The sequence below is a fragment of the Oryctolagus cuniculus genome, chromosome 4 (genome assembly GCF_051225735.1).
Source record: "Oryctolagus cuniculus isolate XC-2025 breed Fujian yellow rabbit chromosome 4, ASM5122573v1, whole genome shotgun sequence".
Taxonomy (NCBI): domain Eukaryota; kingdom Metazoa; phylum Chordata; class Mammalia; order Lagomorpha; family Leporidae; genus Oryctolagus; species Oryctolagus cuniculus.
In genome coordinates, this window is record NC_142870.1 from 155,652,798 (window position 1) to 155,676,425 (window position 23,628).

General features: G+C 41.4%; 1 protein-coding gene across 2 annotated transcripts in view; it reads left to right on the plus strand.

Moving 5' to 3' along the window:
* Nucleotides 1-23,628, plus strand: part of KAT2B (lysine acetyltransferase 2B) — a 124,548-nt gene that overhangs the window by 69,847 nt on the left and 31,073 nt on the right. For both annotated transcript variants that reach the window (XR_016232845.1, XM_051858848.3), the window contains exons 7-9: nt 1,536-1,642; nt 7,539-7,664; nt 16,045-16,181. Coding sequence is in view for 1 of the 2 variants with exons in the window: in XM_051858848.3 (XP_051714808.2) it covers nt 1,536-1,642; nt 7,539-7,664; nt 16,045-16,181 (370 nt within the window). In the remaining variant the exon portion in view is untranslated. The remainder of the gene's footprint in view (nt 1-1,535; nt 1,643-7,538; nt 7,665-16,044; nt 16,182-23,628) is intronic.

Sequence of the window (23,628 nt, forward strand, 5' to 3'; positions counted from 1 at the left end):
TGAGAGGAGGATTCCAAAGCATTGTAGCTTTAGTTTGAACCCTAAAATGGGTTATGAATTCTGGGCATGCTCATGTATTTCAGTGGCATCCTTTTGACTTATCTAAGCTCTTCTCTTTAGAGATTAAGCCAGTTTTCATATTTATCTTTCTACTGCACTTGCCATATAAGCAGTGTTGTATGTTTTCAGATGATAGTTGCTATTCTGTCTCTAAGCCAAGGACCAAGGGGCAGAGGACCCCACTCCCTGCCCCCCAGCACACACACCTGTTACGGTGCTTACAGAGAAATTCTAATGGTTTTGCAAAGTTACAATTTTTTTCATGGAAAATTCATTTTGGTTTTTGTAGATATTTGCTAATTATAGTGTGTTTTGTTCCTTCAGCCCATAGTTCTGGCATGCTTATGCTGTTGAGCTAAAAAATTAACACTGCTTTCTTTTCTTCTCTGTTACTAATGGTAGGGTAAAACTACCACCCACTTCTCCTTTTAAATCCCTTTTCACTGAATACGACAACATTTGAGGCGGTTGGGGATTTGTACCTAGAGTTTTGGCAGCAGAGTCACACATACTGAAGTCGGAGGTGCTGTTTGAGTCCAGGGTACCACTGTCAGAGAGAGCTTGAACCAGCTTCCCACTGCCCAGTAGTTTCTGCTTCCCAGATGTGTTCTCAGGACTTCCATCCCAATCTTCTCACACTGCCTTGTCTTCCACTTGCCTCTAATTTGTGTTTTTCCTCCTCCTGCCTATTTATAAGATTTTTTTAAGTTTCATACTTTGTTATAAAAATAATAAATGTGCATGTTGATGAAAATTGGCTTCACAGAGAAAGAGTGAAGAAAAGTACCACCTATAGCCTTTCTGCTCTACTAAAAGTAGTCTTTCAGTGCTTTAGATATTTCTGTTTTTCTCCATTGAAAGACAATCAGTAAGCCTAGGTGGGCTGTGAATATCTGGATTTCTAACAAGTTCTCCCTCAGTGATTTCTGTGGGCTCCCAAAACCTGAGATCCATTTGGTTTATAACGTGATGGGGGAAGTTAACATATTGTTTAATAACTGGATCCAGTTCTGACTCTACCATTAACTCGATGGGGAATTTGAACCAGTTATTTAACCTCTCTTTGTCTTAGGTTTTTCATCTGTATAAAAGGGGATAGTAATGTTCCTCTCTTATAGGGTCATTATAAAGATCAGGTAAGTTGAAATATATCAACCACTTACAACATTGTCTATCAATACTAAGAACTATATATGTGTGTAATAAATTAAAATAAATTAATGTAACTCTTAGGGTTGACATGAGGATTCAGTAAGATGTTCCAGTTTTGCAGGGTCAAAAGAGGATACATTTATAGAAATGGATTTCTGTATTTCTATATCCTAGGGCTGCCCAACTGAGTCATTTAAGTTAATAATTTTCTAGCATATTTGATTTGAAGGTGATAGCCATAGATGATTAGTGCTTTTGTCCCTCTACTAATATTTTCATTTTTTCTTTTTAAATCTTACTATTGTTTTTATTATTATGTCTAGATTTCTATCCATGTTAGAAGAAGAAGTTTATAGTCAAAACTCTCCCATCTGGGATCAGGATTTTCTCTCAGCCTCTTCCAGAATCAGCCAACTAGGAATCCAAACAGGTAAATTTCTTTTTATATAAATCATAGAATAACCAGGAAAACCAACATGAAGTGTAGGTGTAGCTTGCTCTGCAGGTATTTTTATTTTTCACCAGGAAATTTAAGACTATCTCCAGCAAAAAGCAAACACTTTTGCATATCACCCATCTGCAGTTCTATTAATGAGGAGAAAACAGGTGCAGACCAAAATCTGAGTTATGTCTGTATTAGTGAGTATAGGTGCAGACCAAATGGTTAAAACAACAAAACTATAGTATTTGTTTAGCTTTCACATTACAATTTAATGGGTGGTATAAAGTCCCAGGCAGCTCAGCTCTGTAGTCAATGCTGGCTCTTTTCAAAGTCACTGATAGTCTCAGTTAATGGCTAAACATGCCCAGGAATCAAGTAACAGTCTGGCCTCTAACCTGTGATGTTTGTTTTGTACATGAAGTTACTACCAAGAGTAATGGGAGCAGAGGGAGTCCTGGGAGAATGGGAGGAAGGCAGTCCCACATCTCAGGCTGTGAAGTACTTCCTGCTGGGTCAGAGCATCCATTATTGTCCTGAATCAGCTCATGACATTAGTAGGCATTTTATAAAAAAAACAGATGTCTTCTGGAGTAACAGTAACTTTAGAAAGAGGATCTGAATTGCTGCCTTTGATAGTAGGAAGACTCAGCAGAGAAGGTTGACAGGAAATACCAAAACAACAATTCATATCTGGCTAGGGGGAAAGACAAATTCTCAGTTTTGAAATCAGTAGCTTTTGGTAGAGCGCCAGTTCCATGTGTAATATGGGGGCTTGTGAATATTGCCTCTAGCAAAGTTCATTTTATTTTGGCTTTTAAAAAATTGGGGTTAAATTCCCCCCATTTTTTAATGTACTGTGAGTTTTGACAAATATTTTTGATAATGCAATAATTATCAGAATAAACTGCAAACAAATTCCCTTGTACCCATTGGTAGTCTATTCTTTGTCCTATCTCTAGCCTTGGTAACCACTAATCTTTGTGTAGATTTTACCTTTTCCAGTGTATCCTACGAATTGCATCATATGTACTTTTTGAATAGGATGGTTTTCATTTAGCATAATGTATTTGAGAAGATTTAAAAAATTTTATTTGGAGCTCATGTTTTGGGTATAAATATGATTAAATGTCTACAAAGCAGAGCACATAGGGAATGATATTTTATTTGGATCAAACCCTTTTTGATTTAACTCTTGTACCAAAATATGTCAAAAACGTCTCTGTGTCCATTTTTACTTTAGGTCATAACTCCATGTTTCTCTGGTCCAAATCCTGTGGTGCTTTGAGACCTAGCTGAGCCTATTACATCCTCCCTGCACACTTAAGTGATCAGCATTTACTGGATATATTTCTGTGGTCACTGGACACATCCTCTGCGTTGTTCTCTCTGTACCTGTGCTATTCATTTTGTCTTTGTCTTTGTCTTACCCAACTTTCAAATGTCATCTCTCTGGCAAACCCTTTCCTAATGTCTCCCATTCCCCTCAGCAAGAACTGGATCTCCTTTCTTTCAAGCCTTCACAAAACCTTGGATACGTTCTCTCCTTGGTTCTCAAACATGGCTGCGCAGTGGGGTCATCCATGGAGATTTGAAATATACTGATTTTTCTAAGGGCCATCCTGAGAGAGTGTAGTTGGCTGAGGGTGCATTGGGACTTTTACAAGCTCCTCAGGTGACTGTAATGTGCAGTAGCATTTGAGAACTGTTGTGGCATATGATAACTTACCTCCTGTTATCCTAGCCCCGTTTTTTCTGCATAGCTTTTCGATTTTTTAGAAACAAATTATTTATTTGATTTTTTGGAAAGGCAGAGAGAGTAAGAGGGAGAGATATCTTTCATTCATTAGTTTACTCCCCCAAATGCCCACAACAGCCAGTTATGGGCCAGAGCTGAATTCAGGATCCTGGAACTCAATCCGAGTCCCCCACATGGCTGCCAGGTACCTAAGTATTTGAGCCAACACCTGCTGCCTTCCAGGGTGCGCATTAGCAGGAAGCTGGAATTGGAAGCAGGGCCAGGACTTAACCCAAGGACTCTGATATGGAATGCTCATGTCCCAAGCAGCAACTTAACTGCTGTGCAAAACACCACCCTATCTCCACATGTTTTCTCTTCTATGAATGCAACTCCTTGATGATCAGAGACTCAGTTTTGCCACAGTAATAGTAATAATTGATACTTTCATTAAATGCTTTTCTATGAAGTTTGCTTCATATTTTTATTAAAGATTTGCTTAAATTTATTTGAAAGGCAGAGTTACAGAGAGGCAAGAGAGAGAGAGAGAGAAAGAGAGTCTTCCATCTGCTGGTTCATTCCTCGATTAGCCACGATGGCTGGAGCTGCACCAATTCGAAGCCAGGAGCCAGGAGTTTCTTCTGGGTCCCCCACGGGGGTGCAGGGCCCAAGCACTTGGGCCATCTTCTACTGCTTTCCCAGGCCACAGCAGAGAGCTGGATTGGAAGTGGAGCAGCCGGGACTCAAACAGGTGCCCATATGGGACGCCAGCACTGCAGGCGGTGGCCTTACCCACTACACCACAGCGCCGGCCCCCCTAATTCATATTTTTAAGCCTTCTCACAAACTAGGAATTTGCAATTACATCCCCCTTACATGGTTGAGGAAATAGTCTCAGAGAGGAGCAACAAGTTGTCCAAGGACAAGCTTGAAAGTGATGGAGTTGGGTTGTACATCCAGGTTGGTCTAATTTGCAGCTTCTCTTCTCCATTGACAGCCAGAGTTTGCTACGTTGTCTCAGAGTGCATTGCCAATGTGCAGTGTGTACTTGTGGAAGGAATGAATGAAGAACACAGTTTCCTTCCCAGGGGGACACCAATGCTCTTCAGCAAGATCAACTTTGTTCCCTTGTTAAGGGTATCTGGAGAGGATTGCTGTGTGTGTGTGAAAACTCCCCTGGACCCTGGCCTGCTCAAAATCCTGGCAGTCCGCTCAATTTCTGGCCATACTGTTATCTGTTATAGTACAGGATGGAAAAGGCAGAGGTTGTCTCTGACCCTATGGGGATTGCGTGTTTATTTCTGTAGCTCAAGTACTCCCCAGTTAAGCTTGATTGTACCTGAAGCTGTCAGAAGTAAGCTGCCATCTCTTCTTCTGCTGTAATTGCCGTGTGTTCCCCCGGGGGGGAGGGGGGGAGAGTGAGATCATCTCCTTAATTGGCATGTCTGCGTTGTGATACCACTGGGGTAAATGACGTTCATAATGATTGCTCTGAAGTTGTGCAAGGTGCTAACACGGTTTCTGAATCAGCACAGCTGCTGCTTTGCTCAGAATCACTTCAGGGTACTTTGAAGTGCTGCAGGCCTGGATGCTGGAAAAAACACCCAACAGACTGCCACTTTAGCATAGGGGGATTTCAGAAAGTGTGTGGAAAAATGTAGTTAAAAGGTCATTTATCTTGTGCCAAAAAGCTTTGAGATCTGTGCATTTTTTAATGATATATGCTTACATTGTTGCATGGATTTTTTTTACATTGTTTTTTTGTTTTTTTTTTTTTTGTATTTAATGAACATAAATTTCCAAAGTACAGCTTATGGATTACAATAGCTTCCTCCCCCCATACCTTCCCTCCCACCCACAACACTCCCCTCTCCACTCCCTCTCCCCTTCCCTTCACACCAAGATTAATTTTCAATTATCTTTATATACAGAGGATCAATTTAGCATATATTAAGTAAAGATTTCCACGTTTGTTGCATGGATTTTAGATTGTTTTTTGGCACCCAAAATAAACTTCTCTTTTAATTTCATTTTCCATGAATTTTTGGAAGCACCTGCATATATTCCTATTTTCTTTACACACCAACTGCTATTCAGTTAGAAGTGTTGTGGGTTGTGTCTCTGTCACTTGGATCGCTTGTGCCATCCCTTTCTTGCCTGCTGGGAATGTCCTCTGGAGACTGAACTGTGACAGCTGAGAAACTTCGGAAAATTTAACCTTGATAGAGTATTGTTGTATAATCTGTAGACTGTTCTCTGTTTTTGCCTCTGGTTTATTAACGTGGTTTAGAGGCATGTGATATTGGGCTGTCCCATTGTTGTTGTTATGGAGTTTAATCATTTGGTTAAGGTAATATTCACCAGTTTTCTTCACTTTTTTGGTTGTAATCAGAAAGTGTGTTTGTCGGCCGGCGCCGCGGCTCACTAGGCTAATCCTCCGCTTTGCGGCGCTGGCACACCGGGTTCTAGTCCCGGTCGGGGTGCCGGATTCTGTCCTGGTTGCCCCTCTTCCAGGCCAGCTCTCTGCTATGGCCCGGGAGTGCAGTGGAGGATGGCCCAAGTGCTTGGGCCCTGCACCCCATGGGAGACCAGGAGAAGCACCTGGCTCCTGGCTCCTGCCATCGGATCAGCGCGGTGCGCCGGCCGCGGTGCGCCGGCCGCAGCGCGCCGGCCGCGGCGGCCATTGGAGGGTGAACCAACGGCAAAGGAAGACCTTTCTTTCTGTCTCTCTCACTGTCCACTCTGCCTGTCAAAAAAAAAAAAAAAAAAAGAAAAGAAAGTGTGTTTGTGACTATGCAAATATCCTGTCTTTGTAAAAAATTATACTCAGAAGGGTTAGCTTACATGCATGAATCTCTCTGAATCAGTTACTAAATGATGATTGGCAAGTGGTGATTACAGAGAGGGGAGAGACAGAGACACAGAGGTCTTCCATACTCCGATTCACTCCCCAGATGGCCGCAATAGCCAGGGCTGAACTAGGCTGAAGTCAGGAACCAGGAACTTCATCTGGGTCTCCCACACGGGTGGCAGGGGCCCAAGTATATGGGCCATCTTCCTCTGCTTTGCTGAGGCCATTAGCAGGGGCTGGATTGGAAGTGAAACAGCCAGGACATGAACTGGAGTGTCACAGGTGGTGGCTTTGCCTGCTATGCCTCAATGCTGGCTCCAAGTGGTGATTTTTAAAGAAGATTTCTTTATTTGAAAGGCAGAGTTATATACAGAGAGGGAGAAACAGAGACGGGGACAGGGAGACAGATCTTCCGTCCTCAAATGACTGCAGTGACTGGGACTGGACTAGGTCAAAGCTAGGAAGCTGGAACTCCATCCAGGTCTCCCACATGGATGGCAGGAGCCCAACACTTGGCCATCTTCCACTACTTTTCCTAGGTACATTAGCAGTGAAATAGAGTGGAAATGGAGCAGCCAGGACTCAAAGCAGTGCTCATGTGGTATGCAAGCATTGCAGGTAGTGGCTTAATCCACTGCACCACAGTGCCAACTCATTGGTGATTTTTTTTAAACTACTTTCCACCATTTTTTTCCTTACTTGTTTGTTGGCATCTGTAAGAAAGAGCTTTGCCTTCTCCTTTTTTGTTTGTTATTTATTTGTTATCAATACAGACTCAGTATCCTTATTTTATACAATGAGTTATGATCCATTACTGTCTTTATTATCTTGATGCACTGTACTTTTTAAAAAAAGATTTATTTTATTTATTTGAAATAAATTATAGAGAGAGAAGGAAAGATAGGAAGAGCGAAGTCTTCCATCCACTGATTAACTCCCCAAATGGCCACAATGGCCAGAGCTGGGCTAGGTCAAAGTTAGGAGCTAGGAGCTTCATCCCAGCCTCCCACGTGGGTGCAGGGGCCCAGCACTTGGGAAATTTTCCGGTGCTTTCTCAGGTGCATCAGTAGGGAGCCGGATCAGAAGTGGAACAGCTGAGACTCCAACCAGCACCCATAGGGGATGCAGACGCAGCTCAACCAATTATGCCAGAACTCTGGCCCCAGCCCTGTGACTTTTATTTTAAAGATGACTTCTTTGTGGTTTTGGGACAGGAATAGGATGGTCTCATGTGCTCTTGGTTCCTTGTACCTAAGAAAGAAATTATCTAATACCTTCTTTTCTTTCTCTTGGGTCAGTTATCAATCCGCCTCCTGTGGCCAGGACAGTTTCCTACAATTCAAATTCATCTTCCCTTGAGCAGCCGAATGGAGGGAGTAGCAGTCCTGCCTGCAAAGCTGCTTCTGGGCTAGAGGCAAACCCAGGTAAGCTTGTATAAGGAGACCAGAGAGGACTCTGACTTGCCCTAGGAGCTCCATTATTGAGGAGGGAGCAACTGAAGACTTAGACCAATTGCAGATTGTGCATGTCCAGGGTTTGAGAGGCATTAAGAGAGGGAGGGAAGATAGAGAACTTCGATCTACTGGTTACTCTGTAGATATCTTCAATGACTGGGGCTCATTCGGGTCAGGCTGAAACCAGGGGCTGGGAGTGCTGTGTAGGTCTCCTGTATTGGTTGGCAGGAACCCAATTACATGAGCCATCACTGTTTCCTCCAAGAGTGGCATTGGCAGGAAGCTGGAGTCAGGAGTTGGAGGCGAGTATTGAACTCAGGCACTTTGATGTGGGATCTGGGCATTTTAACAGATGTCTTAAAACTATCATAACTTATCATAGCCCACCCATTTGTTGTGTTGACTGATAGTTGGCTGATCTCAGCTAGTCTCACTCAATCTTGGCTGGGCTTGCTTGTGAGTCTACCCATTGAATGGAGCCTCTGTCCTGGGCTTAAACTAAAGCAACTCTGCTCCACGTATTTCTCACCATCCTCCTGGGGCCATTGGGCTACCCAAAATATGTCATTCTTTTTTTTTTTTTTTTTTTTTAAGATTTACTAATTTATTTGAAAGGCAGAGTCACAGAGAGGAAGAGGCAGAGAGGAGGGGGTCTTCCATCTGCTGGTTCATTTCCTAAATGGCCAAAGCAGCTGGAGCTGCACCCATCTGAAGCCAGGAACCAGGAGCTTCCTCCAGGTCGCCCATGTAGGTTCAGGAGCCCAAGGACTTGGGCCATCTTCCACTGCTTGTCAAGGCCATAGCAGAGAGCTGAGTCGGAAATGGCGCAGCTGGGACTTGAACTGGCACCCACATGGGATGCTGGCAATGCAGGCGGCAGCTTTATCTTCTTTGCCACAGTGCCGACCCCATATGTCATTCTTATAATGATGAGGGAAGCACCAGAGAGCAAGTAGAAATGTATAGTGTCTTACAGCCTGGACTTAGGACTGGTAAACCATCACTTCTACCTTGTTTCATCATCCAAAGTGAGTCACATGGTCAAACTGAGTCTTGGGTTAGAGAAATTGAGAAATGTAGTTTATTCCTTTTGCTTCAGGAAAAATCACTAGAAAGTCACATGGCAAAGAGTGTGGATATCATGAGGCCAAAGAAATTGGTCTTCAGTGTAATCTACCACACAGGCAAAAACATCTCTCAATCCTAGAAGCACTTCACAGTTGTAAGGCTTATATCAAACAGGCTTAATATCAAACAAATCTTAATTCTGATCAAATTATTTTTCATATCTGCATACATTTTATTTTCCAAAGTAGATTGTGTGGCTACTTATAATAGAGAGGATGTCTTCCTTCATTTTCTGTTATTATAACTGAATAAAAAGAATGGGTTATTTATAAAGAATAGAGTTCTATTTAGCCCCTGATGCTGGAGACTGAGATGTCCAAAGGTATGGAGACAGCATCTGGTGCTGGCCTTCTTGCTGCACCTGCATGGTGGAGGGCATCACAAAGTGAGAAACAGGAAACACGTAGCTCCCTTCTCTCTTCCTCTTCTTTTTTTTTTTCCTTTTCAAATTTTTAGCTATTTTTGTTTTTGATTAGTTTTTACAGATTTAATATGATTTGTAGATAGAATTATAAGAAAATAATGCTATTCTCTCCATCCCCCTTTCTCCTACCCTCTTTCTTTTTCTTTTCTTTCTTTCTTTCTTTCTTTTTTTTTTTTTTTTGATTTATTTATTTGTTTGAAAGGCAGAGTTAGAGAGGGAGGGAAGGAGAGAGAGAGAGATCTTCCATCTGTTGGTTCACGTTTCAAATGGCAGCAGTGGCTGGAGCTGGGCCAATCTGAAGCCAGGGCCAGGAGCTTCTTTGGGGTCTCCCATGTGGGTGCAGAGGCCTGAGTACTTGGACCATTTTCCTCTGCTTTCCCAGGCGCATTAGCAGGGAGCTGGATTGGAAGTGGAGCTGCTGGGGCCCCCATATGGGATGTCCATGCTGCAGGTGGTGGCTTAACCTGCTACGCCACAGTGCTGGTCCCCTTTTCTCCCTTCCTTTCTCCCTTTCTTTCTTTCTTTCTTTGAAGATAACATTTTAAATTTATACTGCAGTAAAAAGGCTTAATGCCTCATCAAATAAGTTTAACAAGAAAAAAGACTATAGTTTAGTGGGAATATAGACAATAGCTATAAACAGTAGCTGAATGGAAAAATGACCATTTCACCCATATACAGTAAATCTTAAAGTCATCACAGATCCTTAAAGCTGTAGTAGTATAACATTCTTAACTATTGGTTTGACAAAGGTATAAAATAAAGTTCCACCAAACTATGTTTGCAGGAATACTGATACACACAGGTATTTCTTTCTTCCTTTTTTTTTTTTTTTTTTTAATTTTAGCTTCCACAAGCAGTATTTGTCTGTGTCTGACTTACTTCTCTCAACATGGTGTCCTCCAGTTGTGTCCATTTGGCTGCAAATGGTAGAATTTTCTTATTTTTTGTAGTTGAATAATATTCCTTTGTGTATATATGCCAAATTTTTCTTTATACACTCATCTGATGGTGGACTTCTTGGTTGAATTCAAATTTGACTATTGTGAATAGTGTTGCTATAAATGTGGTGGTACAGGTATTTCTTTCATTCATTCTGTTCAAGTCTGCTGGCTATATACCTAGTAGTGGGACTGCTGGATCATATGGCAAGTCTGTTTCTAGTTTTTAAAGAAATCTCCACACTGTTTTTCACAGTGACTATATTAATTACATTCCCACCAACAATGTATATGTGTTTCCCTTTCTCCACATCCTTGCCAACATTTGTTAATCTGTGTTTTGTATTTTAGCCTTTCTGACAGGGGCAAGGTAATACCTCATTGTGGTTTTGATTTGTATTTCCCTGATGGCTAGTGATTTTTGAGCATTTTTTCATATATTTATTGGCCATTTGTATTTCTTATATTAGAACTGTTTATGGGGTCTTTTGTCCATTTCTCAACTGGATTGGTTGTTTTTTGTTGTTGAGTTTTTAAGTTGCTGATGTACTTGGGATATTAATCTTTTGTTGGTTAGGTAGCTTGTAATTTTTTTTCCCCATTCTGTTAGATGTCTCTTCCATTGATCGTTTCCTTTGCTGTGCAAAAACTTCTGAGTTTAGTTTTACTTTTTTTTTTTTTTTTTTGACAGGCAGAGTGGACAGTGAGAGAGAGAGACAGAGAGAAAGGTCTTCCTTTGCCGTTGGTTCACCCTCCAATGGCCGCTGCGGCCGGCGCGCCGCAGCCGGCGCACCGCGCTGATCCAATGGCAGGAGCCAGGAGCCAGGTGCTTCTCCTGGTCTCCCATGGGGTGCAGGGCCCAAGCACCTGGGCCATCCTCCACTGCACTCCCTGGCCACAGCAGAGGGCTGGCCTGGAAGAGGGGCAACCGGGACAGAATCCGGCGCCCCGACCGGGACTAGAACCCGGTGTGCCGGCGCCGCAAGGCGGAGGATTAGCCTAGTGAGCCGCGGTGCCGGCCTAGTTTTACTTTTGTTGCCTGTGCTTTGAGGGTCTTGTCCTAGAAGTTGTCTCCTACACTGATGTCTTGGAGTGTTTTCCCTGCATTTTCTTTTAGCAACTTCATGGTCTCAGGTATTAAACTTAGGTCTTTGATCTGTCTTGAGTTGATATTTGTGTATGGTGAAAGGTGTGGATCTAATTTCATTCTTCTACATGTATACATCCAGCTTTGCCAGTCCCATTTGCTGAAGATACTAGCCTTACTCCACTGTATGGTCTGAACACTGTTTTCAAAAGTCAGTTGGCTGTTTGTACATGGATTAATTTCTGGGCTTTCTATTCTGTTCCATTGACTTTATGTACTGGATTTTTATGCTGGTACTAAGCTTTTTTAATTACTGTTGCTCTGTAGTGTGCTTTGAAGTCACGTGTTGTGAAGCCTGCAGCTTGATTTTTTTTTTTTTTGGCTCGTGATCACTTTGGCTATTTGGGCTCTTTAGTGATTCCATACGAATTTTAGGATTCTTTTTTCTAATTCTGTAAAGAATGACATTGGCATTTTTTGATTTTGCTATATAATTTTTTTTAAAAATTTATTTAAGTTTATAAGTTTCATGTATTTCATATATATAGATTTAGGAACATAGTGAGACTTCCCACCCCACCCTTCTTCCCGCCCATGCTCCAACCCTTCTTTCTCCTCCCTCTCCCATTCCCACTCAATTTTTACAGAGATATACATTCAGTTTACTTAGTGATCCTAAGACTAACCCTACACTAAATCAAAGAGTTCAACAAATAGTATGAGGAAAAAGCACTGTTCCTCAACAGAAGAGACAAGAGCTATAAACTATCATTGAATCTCAAAATGTCCATTTCATTCCTATTCATTACATTTTCAGTACTTTATTAGTTACCACAGATCAGGGAAAACATATGGTAGTTGGATAGGGATTGTGTTGCTTTAGGTAGTATAGACATTTTAGTGACATTGATTCTTCCAAACCATGAGCAAGGAATAGCTTTTCATGTTTCTGTGTCCTTGATGATTTCTTTCATCCATGTTTGATAATTTTCATTGCAGCGATCTTTCACTTCTTTGGTTAAATTTATTCCTAAATATTAGATTTTTTATAGCTATTGTAAATGGGATTTCTTTCTTGATTTAATCATTAGCATGCAAAAAAACCTGCTTTTTTGTGTTTATTTTGTAAACTACAACTTTATTGAATTGGTTTATCAATTCTAACAGCTTTTTTGGTGGAGTGTTTAGGTTTTTCCATGTACAACATCGAGTCATCTGCAAACATGGATAATTTGACTTCCTCTTTTTCAATTTTAATGTACTTTATTTCTTTCTTTTCCCTAATTGCTCTTTTTTTAAAGATTTATTTTTATTATTTATTTGAAAGACAGAGTTACAGAGAGAGGTAGAGACAGAGTGAGAGGTCTTCCATCCACTGGTTCACTCCTTGGATGGCCACAATGGCCAGAGCTGCACCAATCCAAAGCCAGGAGCCAGGAGCTTCTGCTGGGTCTCCCACGTGGGTGCAGGGTTCCAAGGACTTGGGCCATCTTCTACTGCTTTCCCAGGCCATAGTAGAGAGCTGGATCGGAAGAGGAGCAGCCGGGACTAGAACTGGCGCTCATATGGGATGCTGCAGGCTAGGGCTTTAACCCGCTGCGCCATAGCACCTGCAAATTGCTCTTTTTTTTTTTTTTAATTAATTTATTTGAAAGAGTTATGGAGAGGTAGAGGCAGACAGAGAAAATCTTTCAACCGCTAGTTCACTCCCCGAATGGCATGAATGGCCGGAGCTGAGCTGATCCGAAGCCAAGAGCCAGGAGCTGCTTCTGGGCCTCCCACGTGGGTGCAGAAGTCAAAGGACTTGGGCCATCTTCTACTGCTTTCCCAGGCCATAGCAGAGAGCTGGATTGGAATTGGAGCAGCCGCGACTGGAACCAGTGCCCATATGGGATGTTGGCACTACGCCACAGCACCAGCCCCCCCAGTACTGATATACTTAACAATGATTAGAAGTAAATAAAAGCATGTTTTATCAAATTACCTCTTGAATTTTTAAAAAATTTTACAGTGACATACTTTATTTATTTTTAAAAAAAAAGGCAGAGTTAGAGAGTGAGAGAGGCAGAGAGAGAGAGAGAGGTCTTCCATCTGCTGGTTCACTCCCTAGATGGCCACAATGGCCAGAGCGGTGTCGAGCCAAAGCCAGGAGCCAGGAGCTTCCTCCGTGTCTCCCACACGAGTGCAGGGGCCCAAGAACTTAGGCCATCTTCCACTACCTTCCCAGGCCATAGTGGTGAGCTGGATCTGAAGTGGAGCAGTCAGGATTCTAACTGGCACCCACATATGGGATGCCAACACTGCAGGTGGTGGCTTTACTCACTGTGCTACAGAGCTGGGTCCCCTAATTGCTCTTGTTGAAACTTCGAGTACTCTATTGAAGAATAGTGGTAAAAGTGTTCATCTTGTTCCAGATCTGAGGGGAAATGCTTTCAGCTTTTCACCATCCAGTATAATATGGACTATTGGTTTGTGTATATGAACAAATTTTTTAAAACGTTTTTATTTAATGAATGTATTTTTTCATACACTTTTAGGAATAAAAGAAGTGTTAAAGAGGGAGAGAAGAGGATCTTATATGAAGCACAGGATATTTAGCATGTGCCACATTCTTTCTCCTGTTCCGAGGGCGATCTCACTAATCAGTGCAGAAAGTCTTCCAGGAAGCTAGGATGCAGCGTCAGATGGTTTCTTATCATGAACTATTAGCAATCTATCAGTCTTGGAGCATATGACATATACATATTACAAAATAAATACTTTGTATCATTATTACTGGGCAGTCAGGGAATTTGAAGATTTATTGTTCAAAAGTCTGGAAATACTCTCATTGATCTCCAAAACTGACAACAAGAGAAAATATAAAAATACAGACTCAACAAAAGCCATTTAGCAAGTAATACGTAATGTTTATGGAAGCATCTTCTATAGAAAAGATTCTGAATGTTGCTCGGTTCCTTTTTAACGAAAGATACTATTTTCTATGGAAATACGCTCAGTGAGATTCACACCTGAGGAATATATTAAATATATATTTAATTATTATTTAATAATTAAATTATATTAAAGTGGTTTTAGAGATTTATTTTTTATTTATCTGAAGGGGAGAGTGTTGGGGGAGACAGAGAGAGAGAAAGGAGAGAACCCTCCCTTATGTCAGTTCACTTCTAAAGTGCCAACGATAACTGGACCAGGCTTGGCTAAAGCCAGGGCCCAGATACACAATTCAGATATTTCACGTGACTGTCAGGATTCCAAATAGTTGAGCTGTCATTGCTGCCTCCAGGGTTTGTGTTGGCAGTCTGCTGGATTTGGGAGCCAAAAGTGGGTATCAAAGCTATGCACTCCAGATGTGGGATGTATCTTAACCAGATCATTTTGGGGTGGGTGTTCGGTCCAGAAGTTAAGTCACTTCTTGGAAGCCCACATCCCAAATCAAAATGCCTTGTTTAGAGTCTCTACTCTCTTTCCAGTGCAGCTTCCTACAAATGTACACCCTGGGAAGCAGTGGCTGATCGCTCAAGTACTTAGGTCTCTGTTACCCATGTGGAAGACCCAGGTTGAGTTCCAGGTTACTGGCTTTGGCATGACACAGCCCTGGCTGTTGGCATAAGGGAGTGAACCAGCAAATGATAGATTTCTCTCAGTCTCTTTTTGCCTTTCAAATAAACAGTGAAATACATAAATTTTTTAAAAATTTAATTTTAAAAGATTTATTTATTATTTGAAAGATTTATTTATTTATTTGAAAGGCAGTTACAGAGAGGTGGAGGCAGAGAGGGAGAGACAGAAAGGTCTGCCATCCGCTGGTTCACTTCCCAGATGGCTACAATGGCCGGAGCTGGGCCAATCCAAAGCCAGGAGACAGGAGCTTTCCCTGGGTCTCCCACGTACATGCAGGGGCCCAAGGACTTGGACCATCTTCTACTGCTTTCCCAGGCCATAGCAGAGAGCTGGATCAGAAGTGGAGCAACTGGAATGCGAACTGGCACCCATATGGGATGCCAGCACTGCAGACAGCAGCTTTACCTGCTATACCACAGTGCCGGCTGCTAAATAAATTTTTTAAAACAATTAATGGAAAATGGCATCAAAGGTTAAGCTTATTAAAAAAATAAAATGGATCATTTAGAAGTGAAAATTAAATTAATTCTCTATTTAATTTATTAAATATAAAGCAATTCACTAGTATTTTTCTAATATCTGACACATATATAACACAGATGCATAGACATGTAGACAAAAATATCAGTAAGGATCTAGAAGCCATAACAAGCTTGAGCTAATGGATGTATAGAGATCATGAATTCTCAAAATTACAAAATACACATTCTTTCCAAGAAGACACTGCCCTGCATAGTTATAAGCGCTGTTTTTATGATAGGCATTGAGCAAATCTCAAAATGTTTTGACATTTTAGTGTCATATGGATTATGTTCTCTGTCTACAAAGAACTGTATTAGAGATTCAAAACCAATGATAACTAGAATCACTTCATTATGTTTGTCAGGAAGAAACATGTGTCTCAATAACTCACATATCAAAGTAAAAAATTATCGCAGGAAATAGAAAATATCCAAAATGGGCCTAGGGTTGGCAGTTATTGTGACCGCCTCCCTCCCCCTCCCTCCTTTTGTTAGGACTTTGGTAAAGGGAGGGTGACCTCCATACTTACCAATGCTATTAGAAAAGCAGTTGGATATATTAGCATGTGCTGTACATTTTTGTGTTTAAAACCATATTTTTTTCCTTTTATTTTTATTACCATAGGCGAAAAGAGGAAAATGAATGACTCTCATGTTCTGGAGGAGGCCAAGAAACCCCGAGTCATGGGGGATATTCCAATGGAATTAATCCATGAGGTGATGTCCACCATCACAGACCCTGCAGCAATGCTCGGACCAGAGGTCAGCAGGGTAAACCTGGGTAGTCAACTGGTAGGCCCCCTTCCACCCTCCTGGCTATTCCAGCTGTTGAAAATGGGTGTGGAAATGCTGGTGGTAGTGTGTTATGCTCCCTGGTTTGTATTTAACCTGGTGGTCCACGTGGGGAGGGCAGGAACATGTGAGGAAGAGGAAATTTCCCCTTGATGAATGTCATATCACAGGGCCACATACAGTTGAAGGCATCCTTCCAACCAACTTTTTTTTTTTTTTAATTCATTTATTTGAAAGGCAGAGTTACAGAGAGAGGGGTAGGGGAGAAACAGAGACAGAGATCTTCTATCTGCTGGTTCACTCCTCAATTGGCTGTAAACCGCTGGGGCTGTGTCAGGCTGAAGCCAGGAGGCAGGAGTTTCCTCCATGCCTCCCATGTGGGCACAGGGACCCAAGGACTTGGGCTGTCCTCTGCTGCCCTCCCCAGTGCATCAGCAGGGAGCTGGACCAGAAGCGGAGCAGCTGGGGACTCCAGCTGGCTCACATGTAGGATGCAGGCGTCACAGGCGGCACCTCACCCTTCATGCCACAATGCCATTCCCTGACCCTAACTTTATCTTATGATGTTTCAAATCCTCTAAAGTGTTCTGATACTTCTGTGATAAAAAATCCAGACATGCTTCACCTGGGGTCAGCATTAGTTCACATAATACCACAGTTGCTTTTCCTGTTTCTGTATTTCTCCCTTTCTCTGGTGAACCATTTAGAACCATTTCAGAGTTAAAAGCAGAAGTTACACATTTTACCCCTAACACTTTTCACATGTATCCCATAAAAATAAGGCTATTCTCTTACATACCTACAATGCAGTTATGTATGGCTTTTAGAAAAATTTAGTGTGGTCACAATATTTTCTTCTCTTTTTTTAAAAAATACTTTCCATTTCAAAAAAGCTTTACATTTACAACAAAAGTTGTGAAGCTGTACAGAGCTCCTATGTACTCAACACCCAGCTTCCCCTATTATTAATATCTTATATTAATGTCTTTGTCACAATTTTAAAAAGCATATTGCTTCTCCTACTATTAGCATCTCATTTAATATATTTGAACTAGTGAACTGCAACAGCTTCCCTTGTTTTCATTCATCCAAACTCTCTCCTACCTTTCCCTGCCACTTCGAATCATTCTGTGTTCATGTGTGTTAACTTTCACACATACTTTAACTCCCACATATACTGTGTTCATACTTCGTTAACTCCCACATATCAGGGAGAATAGTGATATTTGTCTTTCTGTGTAATAAACATCGTGGAGCAGGTATCTCTTCGATACAATGATTTCATGTCTTTTGGATATATACCTAGTATTGGGATTGCTGCAACATATGGCAGTTCTATTTCTAGTTTTTAAGAAATCATCATGGGGCCAGCGTTGTGGTGTAGTGGGTTAAGCTGCCACCTGCTGTGCCAGCATCCCATATGGGCACCTGTTCGAGACCCGGCTGCTCCACTTCCCATCCAGCTCTCTGCTGTGGCCTGGGAAAGCAGTGAAAGAAGGCCCAAGTGCTTGGACCCCTGTACCCTGTGGGAGACCTGGAAGAAACTCCTGGATCCTGGCTCTGGATCAGCGCAGCTCTGGCCATTGCAGCAATTGGGGAGTGGATAGAAGACCTCTCTTTCTCTCTGCCTTTCCTTCTCTCTCTGTGTAACTCTGACTTTTAAAATAAATAAATAAAATCTTTTAAAAAAAAAAAAAGAAATCACCATTATGTTTTCCATAGTGGCTATACCAAGTTATAGCCTCACTCATTGGGTATAAGAGTTCCCCTTTCTCTACATCCTCACCAGCATTTGTTAACTTTGTATTTTTTTGATAATAGCCAATAGGGGTGAGGTGATAACTCATTGTGGTTTTCTTTTTAATAGAAAGTTTTTACTTAATAAATATAAATTTCAAAAGTACAACTTTTGGATTACAGAGGTTCTTCCCCCCATAACCACCCTCCCATCCGCAACCATCCCATCTCCCACTTCCTCTCCCATCCCATTCTACATTAAGATTCATTTTTAATTATCTTTATATACAGAAGATCAACTTTATAGAAAGTAAATATTTCAGCAGTTTGCACCCACACAGACACACAAAGTATAAAGTACTGTTTGAAGACTAGTTTTACTGTTAATTTGCATAGTGCAACACTTTAAGGACAGAGGTCCTACATGGGGAGCAAGTGCACAGCGACTCCTGTTACTGATTTAATAATTGACACTCTTATTTATGATGTCAGTAATCACCCGAGGCTCTTGTCATGAGCTGCAAAGGCCATGGAAGCCTCTTGAGTTCACAAACTCCGACCTTATTTAGACAAGGCTATAATCAAAGTGGAAGTTCTCACCTCCCTTCAGAGAAAGGTACCTCCTTCTTTGATGGCCTGTTCTTTCTGCTGAGCTCTCACAGAGATCTTTCATGTAGGTCATTTTTTGCCATAGTGTCTTGGCTTTCCATGCCTGAGGAACTCTCATGGGCTTTTTAGCCAGATCTAAATGCCTTAAGGACTGATTCTGAGGCCAGAGTGCTGTTTATGGCATTTGTCATTCTATGAGTCTGCTGTGTATCCCGCTTCCCATGTTGGACCATTCTCTCCTTTTTAATTCTGTCAATTATTATTAGTGGACACTGGTCTTATTTATGTGATCCCTTTGACACTTAACCCTATCTTTATGATCAATTATGAACTTAAGCTGATCACTTTAACTAGTAAGATGGCATTGGTACCTGCCAACTCATTGTGGTTTTGATTTGCATTTCCCTGATGGCTAGTGACATTGAGTATTTTTTCATGTATTTCTTGGCCATTTGACTTTCTTCTTTTGAGGACTGTCTATTCAGGTCCTTAGCCAATTTTTTTTCTTTTTAAAGATTATTTATTTGAAAGCAGAGTTACAAATAGAGAGAGAAGGAGAGACAGAGAGAGATCTTCCATCCTCTGAGTCCCTCTCTATGTGGCCACAACAACCAGGGCTTGCCCAGGCTGAAGCCAGGAGCCAGAAGCCCCCTGTGGATCTCCCATCTGGCTGCAGGGGCCCAAGGACTTGGGCCATGTTCCCCTACTTTTCAAGGCACAGTAGTAGGAAGCTGGATCAGAAGCAGAGCAGCTGGTTCTTGAACTGCCACCCATATGGGATGGCCGCACTGCAGGCCTTTAACCCTTAACCCTTAACCCACAGCATCCTTGCACAGCACTGGCCTCCTTTGCCCATCTCTTAACTGGATTGGTTGCTTTTTTGTTGATGAGATTTTTAAATTGCTGATATATTTGGGATGTTAATCCTTCATTGGACAGGTGGCTCGCAAATATTTTTTTCCATTCTGTTGGATGTTTCTCCACTCTGTTGCTTGTTTACTTTGCTATGCAAAAGCTTGCGAATGTAGTATAATCCCAGTTGTCTAGTTTTGCTCTTGGTCAATGTGCTTTGGGGATCTTATCCAAGAAATCATTGCCTACATCAATGTCTTGAAGTGTTTTCACTGTGTTGTTTTTTTTTTTTTGCCTAGCAATTTCGTAGTTTCAGTTCCTACGTTTAGGTCTTTGATCCATCTTTAGCTGATGTTTTTATATTGTGAGAGGTAGGAATTCAATTACATTCTTAATGTGTATATCCATTTTTTCCATCACCATTTGTTGAAAAGACTATCCTTTCCCCAGTGTATGTTCTTGGCACCTTTGTCAAAAATCAGTGAGCTGTATGTGCATGGATTCACTTCTGGGTTCCCTGTTCTGTCCCATTGATCTGTGTGCCAGTTTTTATGCGATGTTATTTTGATTACTACAACTTTTGAAAGTATGCTTTGAAATCAAGTACTATAATGCCCCTTGCTTTTATCTATTTGCTCAGGACTTTTTGACTACTCTGCATCTTTTGTGATTCCATATGAATTTTAGGGTTGTTTTGTCTAACTCTGTAAAGAATGTCATTTGTATTTTGATAGGGATTGCATTGAATATGCAGGTTGCTTTAGATAGCATGTACATTTTAATGATACTAATTTTTCCAATTCACAAACAAGCAACAAGTTTCCATGTTTCCTTGTCCTTGATACTCTTTGATCAGTGTTATAATTTTCACTGTAGACATCTTCTACTTTGGATAAATTTATTCCTAAATATTCTACATTACTTGTAGCTATTGTTAATGGGATTTCACCAGTATTTTATAATTTTAATTGTTGAAATCTTTCACTTCTGTAGATAAATTTACTCCCAAATATTTTAAATTTTTTGTAGCTATTGTGAATGGGATTTCTTTATTTCACTTTCAGCAAGATCATTATTGATATATAGAAATACTACTGTTTTTTGTATGTTGATTTTTATATCCTGTGATTTTACTGAATTGTTTTATCAGTTCTAATAGCTTTTTACTGAAGTGTTTAGGTTTTTCCATGTACAAAATTACATCAGCTGAAAGCATGGATATTTTGACTTCCTTCTTTCCAATTTCATTGCCCTGTATTTTTTTCTGTTCCCTAATTACTCTTGCTAAACTTTCTATTGAGATGGTTATATGATTTTTGTTTTCATTCTGTTGATGTGATTTATGATACTGATTTGTGAATGTTGAACAATCTTTGCATCGCAGAGATAAATCTCACTTGATCATAATATATGATCTTTTTGATATAGTGTTGGACTAGTTTGCTAATATTTGTTGAGAATTTTTGCACCTATGTTCTTCAGGGATATTGGGCTACAGTTTCATTTTTGTACTTTTGTCTTTGGTTTTGATATCAGAGTAATGTTGGCCTCATTAAAAGAATTTGGCAGAGGGGCTGGTGTTGTGGCACAGCAGGTTAAGCTGAGACTTGTGATGCTGGCATATGGTATCAGAATGCTGGTTTCTATGTTGGCTGCTCCAGTTCCAATACAGCTTAATACTAATGCTCCTGGGAAGGCAGTGAATATGACTCACTGCCACTCATGTGGGAGACACAGATGGAGTTCTTGGCTTCTGGCTTCTGCCTGGATGTTGTAGCCATTTGTGAAATGAACTGAACTAGCAGACAGAAGATTTATCTCTGTGTGTCTCCCTCTTTTTATATTGTCTGCCTCTCAAATAAGTAAATTGATCTTTTAAATAAAGATTAGCCAAATTCCCTCCTTTTCAAAATTTTGGAGTAGTTTGAAGAGTGTTAGATTTAATTCCTCTTTAATTATTTTGTAGAGTTCAGGTGTGATGCCATGAAAAGTCCAAGACTTTTCATTATTGCTTCAGTCTTTTTTTTTTTTTTAAGATTTTTAATTTATTTTCCTTGAAAGTCCAAGTTACACAGAGAGAGAAGGAGAGACAGAGAGAGAAGAGAGAGAGAGATCTTCCATCCGATGGTTCACTCCCCAGATGGCCGCAACGGCTGGAGCTGTGCCAATGCGAAGCCAGGAGCCAGGAATGTGTTCCAGGTCTCCCACATGACTTGGGCCATCTTCTACTGCTATCCCAGGCCATAGCAGAGAACTGGATCAGAAGAGGAGCAGCCGGGACTTGAACCGGCGCCCATAAGGGATGCCAGCACTGCAGACAGCAGCTTTACCCACTGCGCCGGCCCACTGCCTCAGTCTTGTTACCTGTTATGAGTCTCATTTAGATTTTCTATATCATCTTGATTTAATCTTGGTAGGTTATATGTATCCAAGAATTTATCCTCTCTTCGAGGTTTTCCAATTTGTTGTTCATGGTACTTTCTTATGATCTTTTGTGTTTTTGTGGTGTCAGTTGTAATATTTCCCTTTTCATTTTAATTATTTATTTTTAAAATATTATTTATCTTTTCCTCTTTTTTCCTTTGTTAGTCTGGCTAAAAGTTTGTCTATTTTGTTTACCCTTTCAAAAAGCCAGCTTTTTCTTTTGTTGATTTTTTTTTACTTTTTTTTAAGTTGCAGTTTCATTTATTTCTGCTTTGATGTTTATTATTTCTTGCCTACTTCTAAATTTGGTTTGCTCTTGCTTTTCTTTTTTTTAAAGATTTATTTTATTTATTTGAAAGACAGAGTTACAAAGAGAGGTAGAGCCAAAGCAAGAGAGAGAGGTCTTCCATCCGATGGTTCACTCCCCAAATGAGCACGATGGCCAGAGCTGAGCTGGTCTGAATCCAGGAGCCAGTAGCCTCTTCCGAGTCCCTCTAGAGTACAGGGGCCCAAGGACTTGGGCTGTCCTACACTGCCCTCCCAGGCCATAGCAGAGAGCTAGATCAGAAGTGGAGTAGCTGGGACACGAATCAGCACTCATATGGAGATGCCAATGATGCAGGCCAGGGCCTCAACCCATCACAGCGCCAGTCCCCGCTCTTTCCTTTCTAAAGTCCCTGAGATAAATTTTTAGGTTATTTACTTGAGTTCTATTTTTTTGATATATGCACTTAATGCTATAAACTTTCCTGTTATTACTCTGCTGTATCACACAGATTTGGGGCTGTAATATTTTCATTTTAATTTGTTTCAAGAAATTTTTAAATTGTCTTTTTTTTTTTTTAATTTATTTTTTTGACAGGTAGAGTGGACAGTGAGAGAGAGAGAGAGACAGAGAGAAAGGTCTTCCTTTGCCGTTGGTTCACCCTCCAATGGCCGCCACGGCCGGCGCACTGCAGCCGGCACACCGCGCTGATCTGATGGCAGGAGTCAGGTGCTTCTCCTGGTCTCCTATGCGGGTGCAGGGCCCAAGCACTTGGGCCATCCTCCACTGCACTCCCTGGCCACGGCAGAGAGCTGGCCTGGAAGAGGGGCAACTGGGACAGAATCCGGCGCCCTGACCAGGACTGGAACCCAGTGTGCCGGTGCCACAAGGCAGAGGATTAGCCTAGTGAGCCACGGCGCCGGCCTAAATTGTATTTTTAATTCATTGAGATCCCTTGGTCATTTGGTAGCATGTTATCCAATTTCCATGTAATTTTTTTTTTAAGATTTATTTATTTGAAAGACATAGTTACAGAGAGGCAGAGGCAGATGCACACACACACACACGCACACAGAGAGAGAGAGAGAGAGAGAGGTCTTCCATCTGCTGGTTCACTCCCCACATGGCTGCAATGACCAAAGCTGGGCCAATCTGAAGCCTGGAGCCAGGAGCTTCTTCTGAGTCTCTCATGCAGATGTAGGGCCCTTGGGCCCTCTTCTACTGCTTTCCCAGGCTGTAGCAGAGAGCTGGATGGGAAGTGCTCACTGGAACCGACACCTATATGGGATGCTGGCATTGCAGGCTTTACTTGCTGTGCCACAGCACCGGCCCTTCATGTAGTCTTTTTTTTTTTTTTTTTTGACAGAGTTAGAGAGAGAGAGACAGAGAGACAGAGAGAAAGGTCTTCTTACCGTTGGTTCACCCCCAAAATGGCTGCTATGGCCGGCGTACTGCGCGGATCTGAAGCCAGGAGCCAGGTGCTTCTTCCTGAGCTCCCATACAGGTGCAGGGCCCAAGGACTTGGGCCAT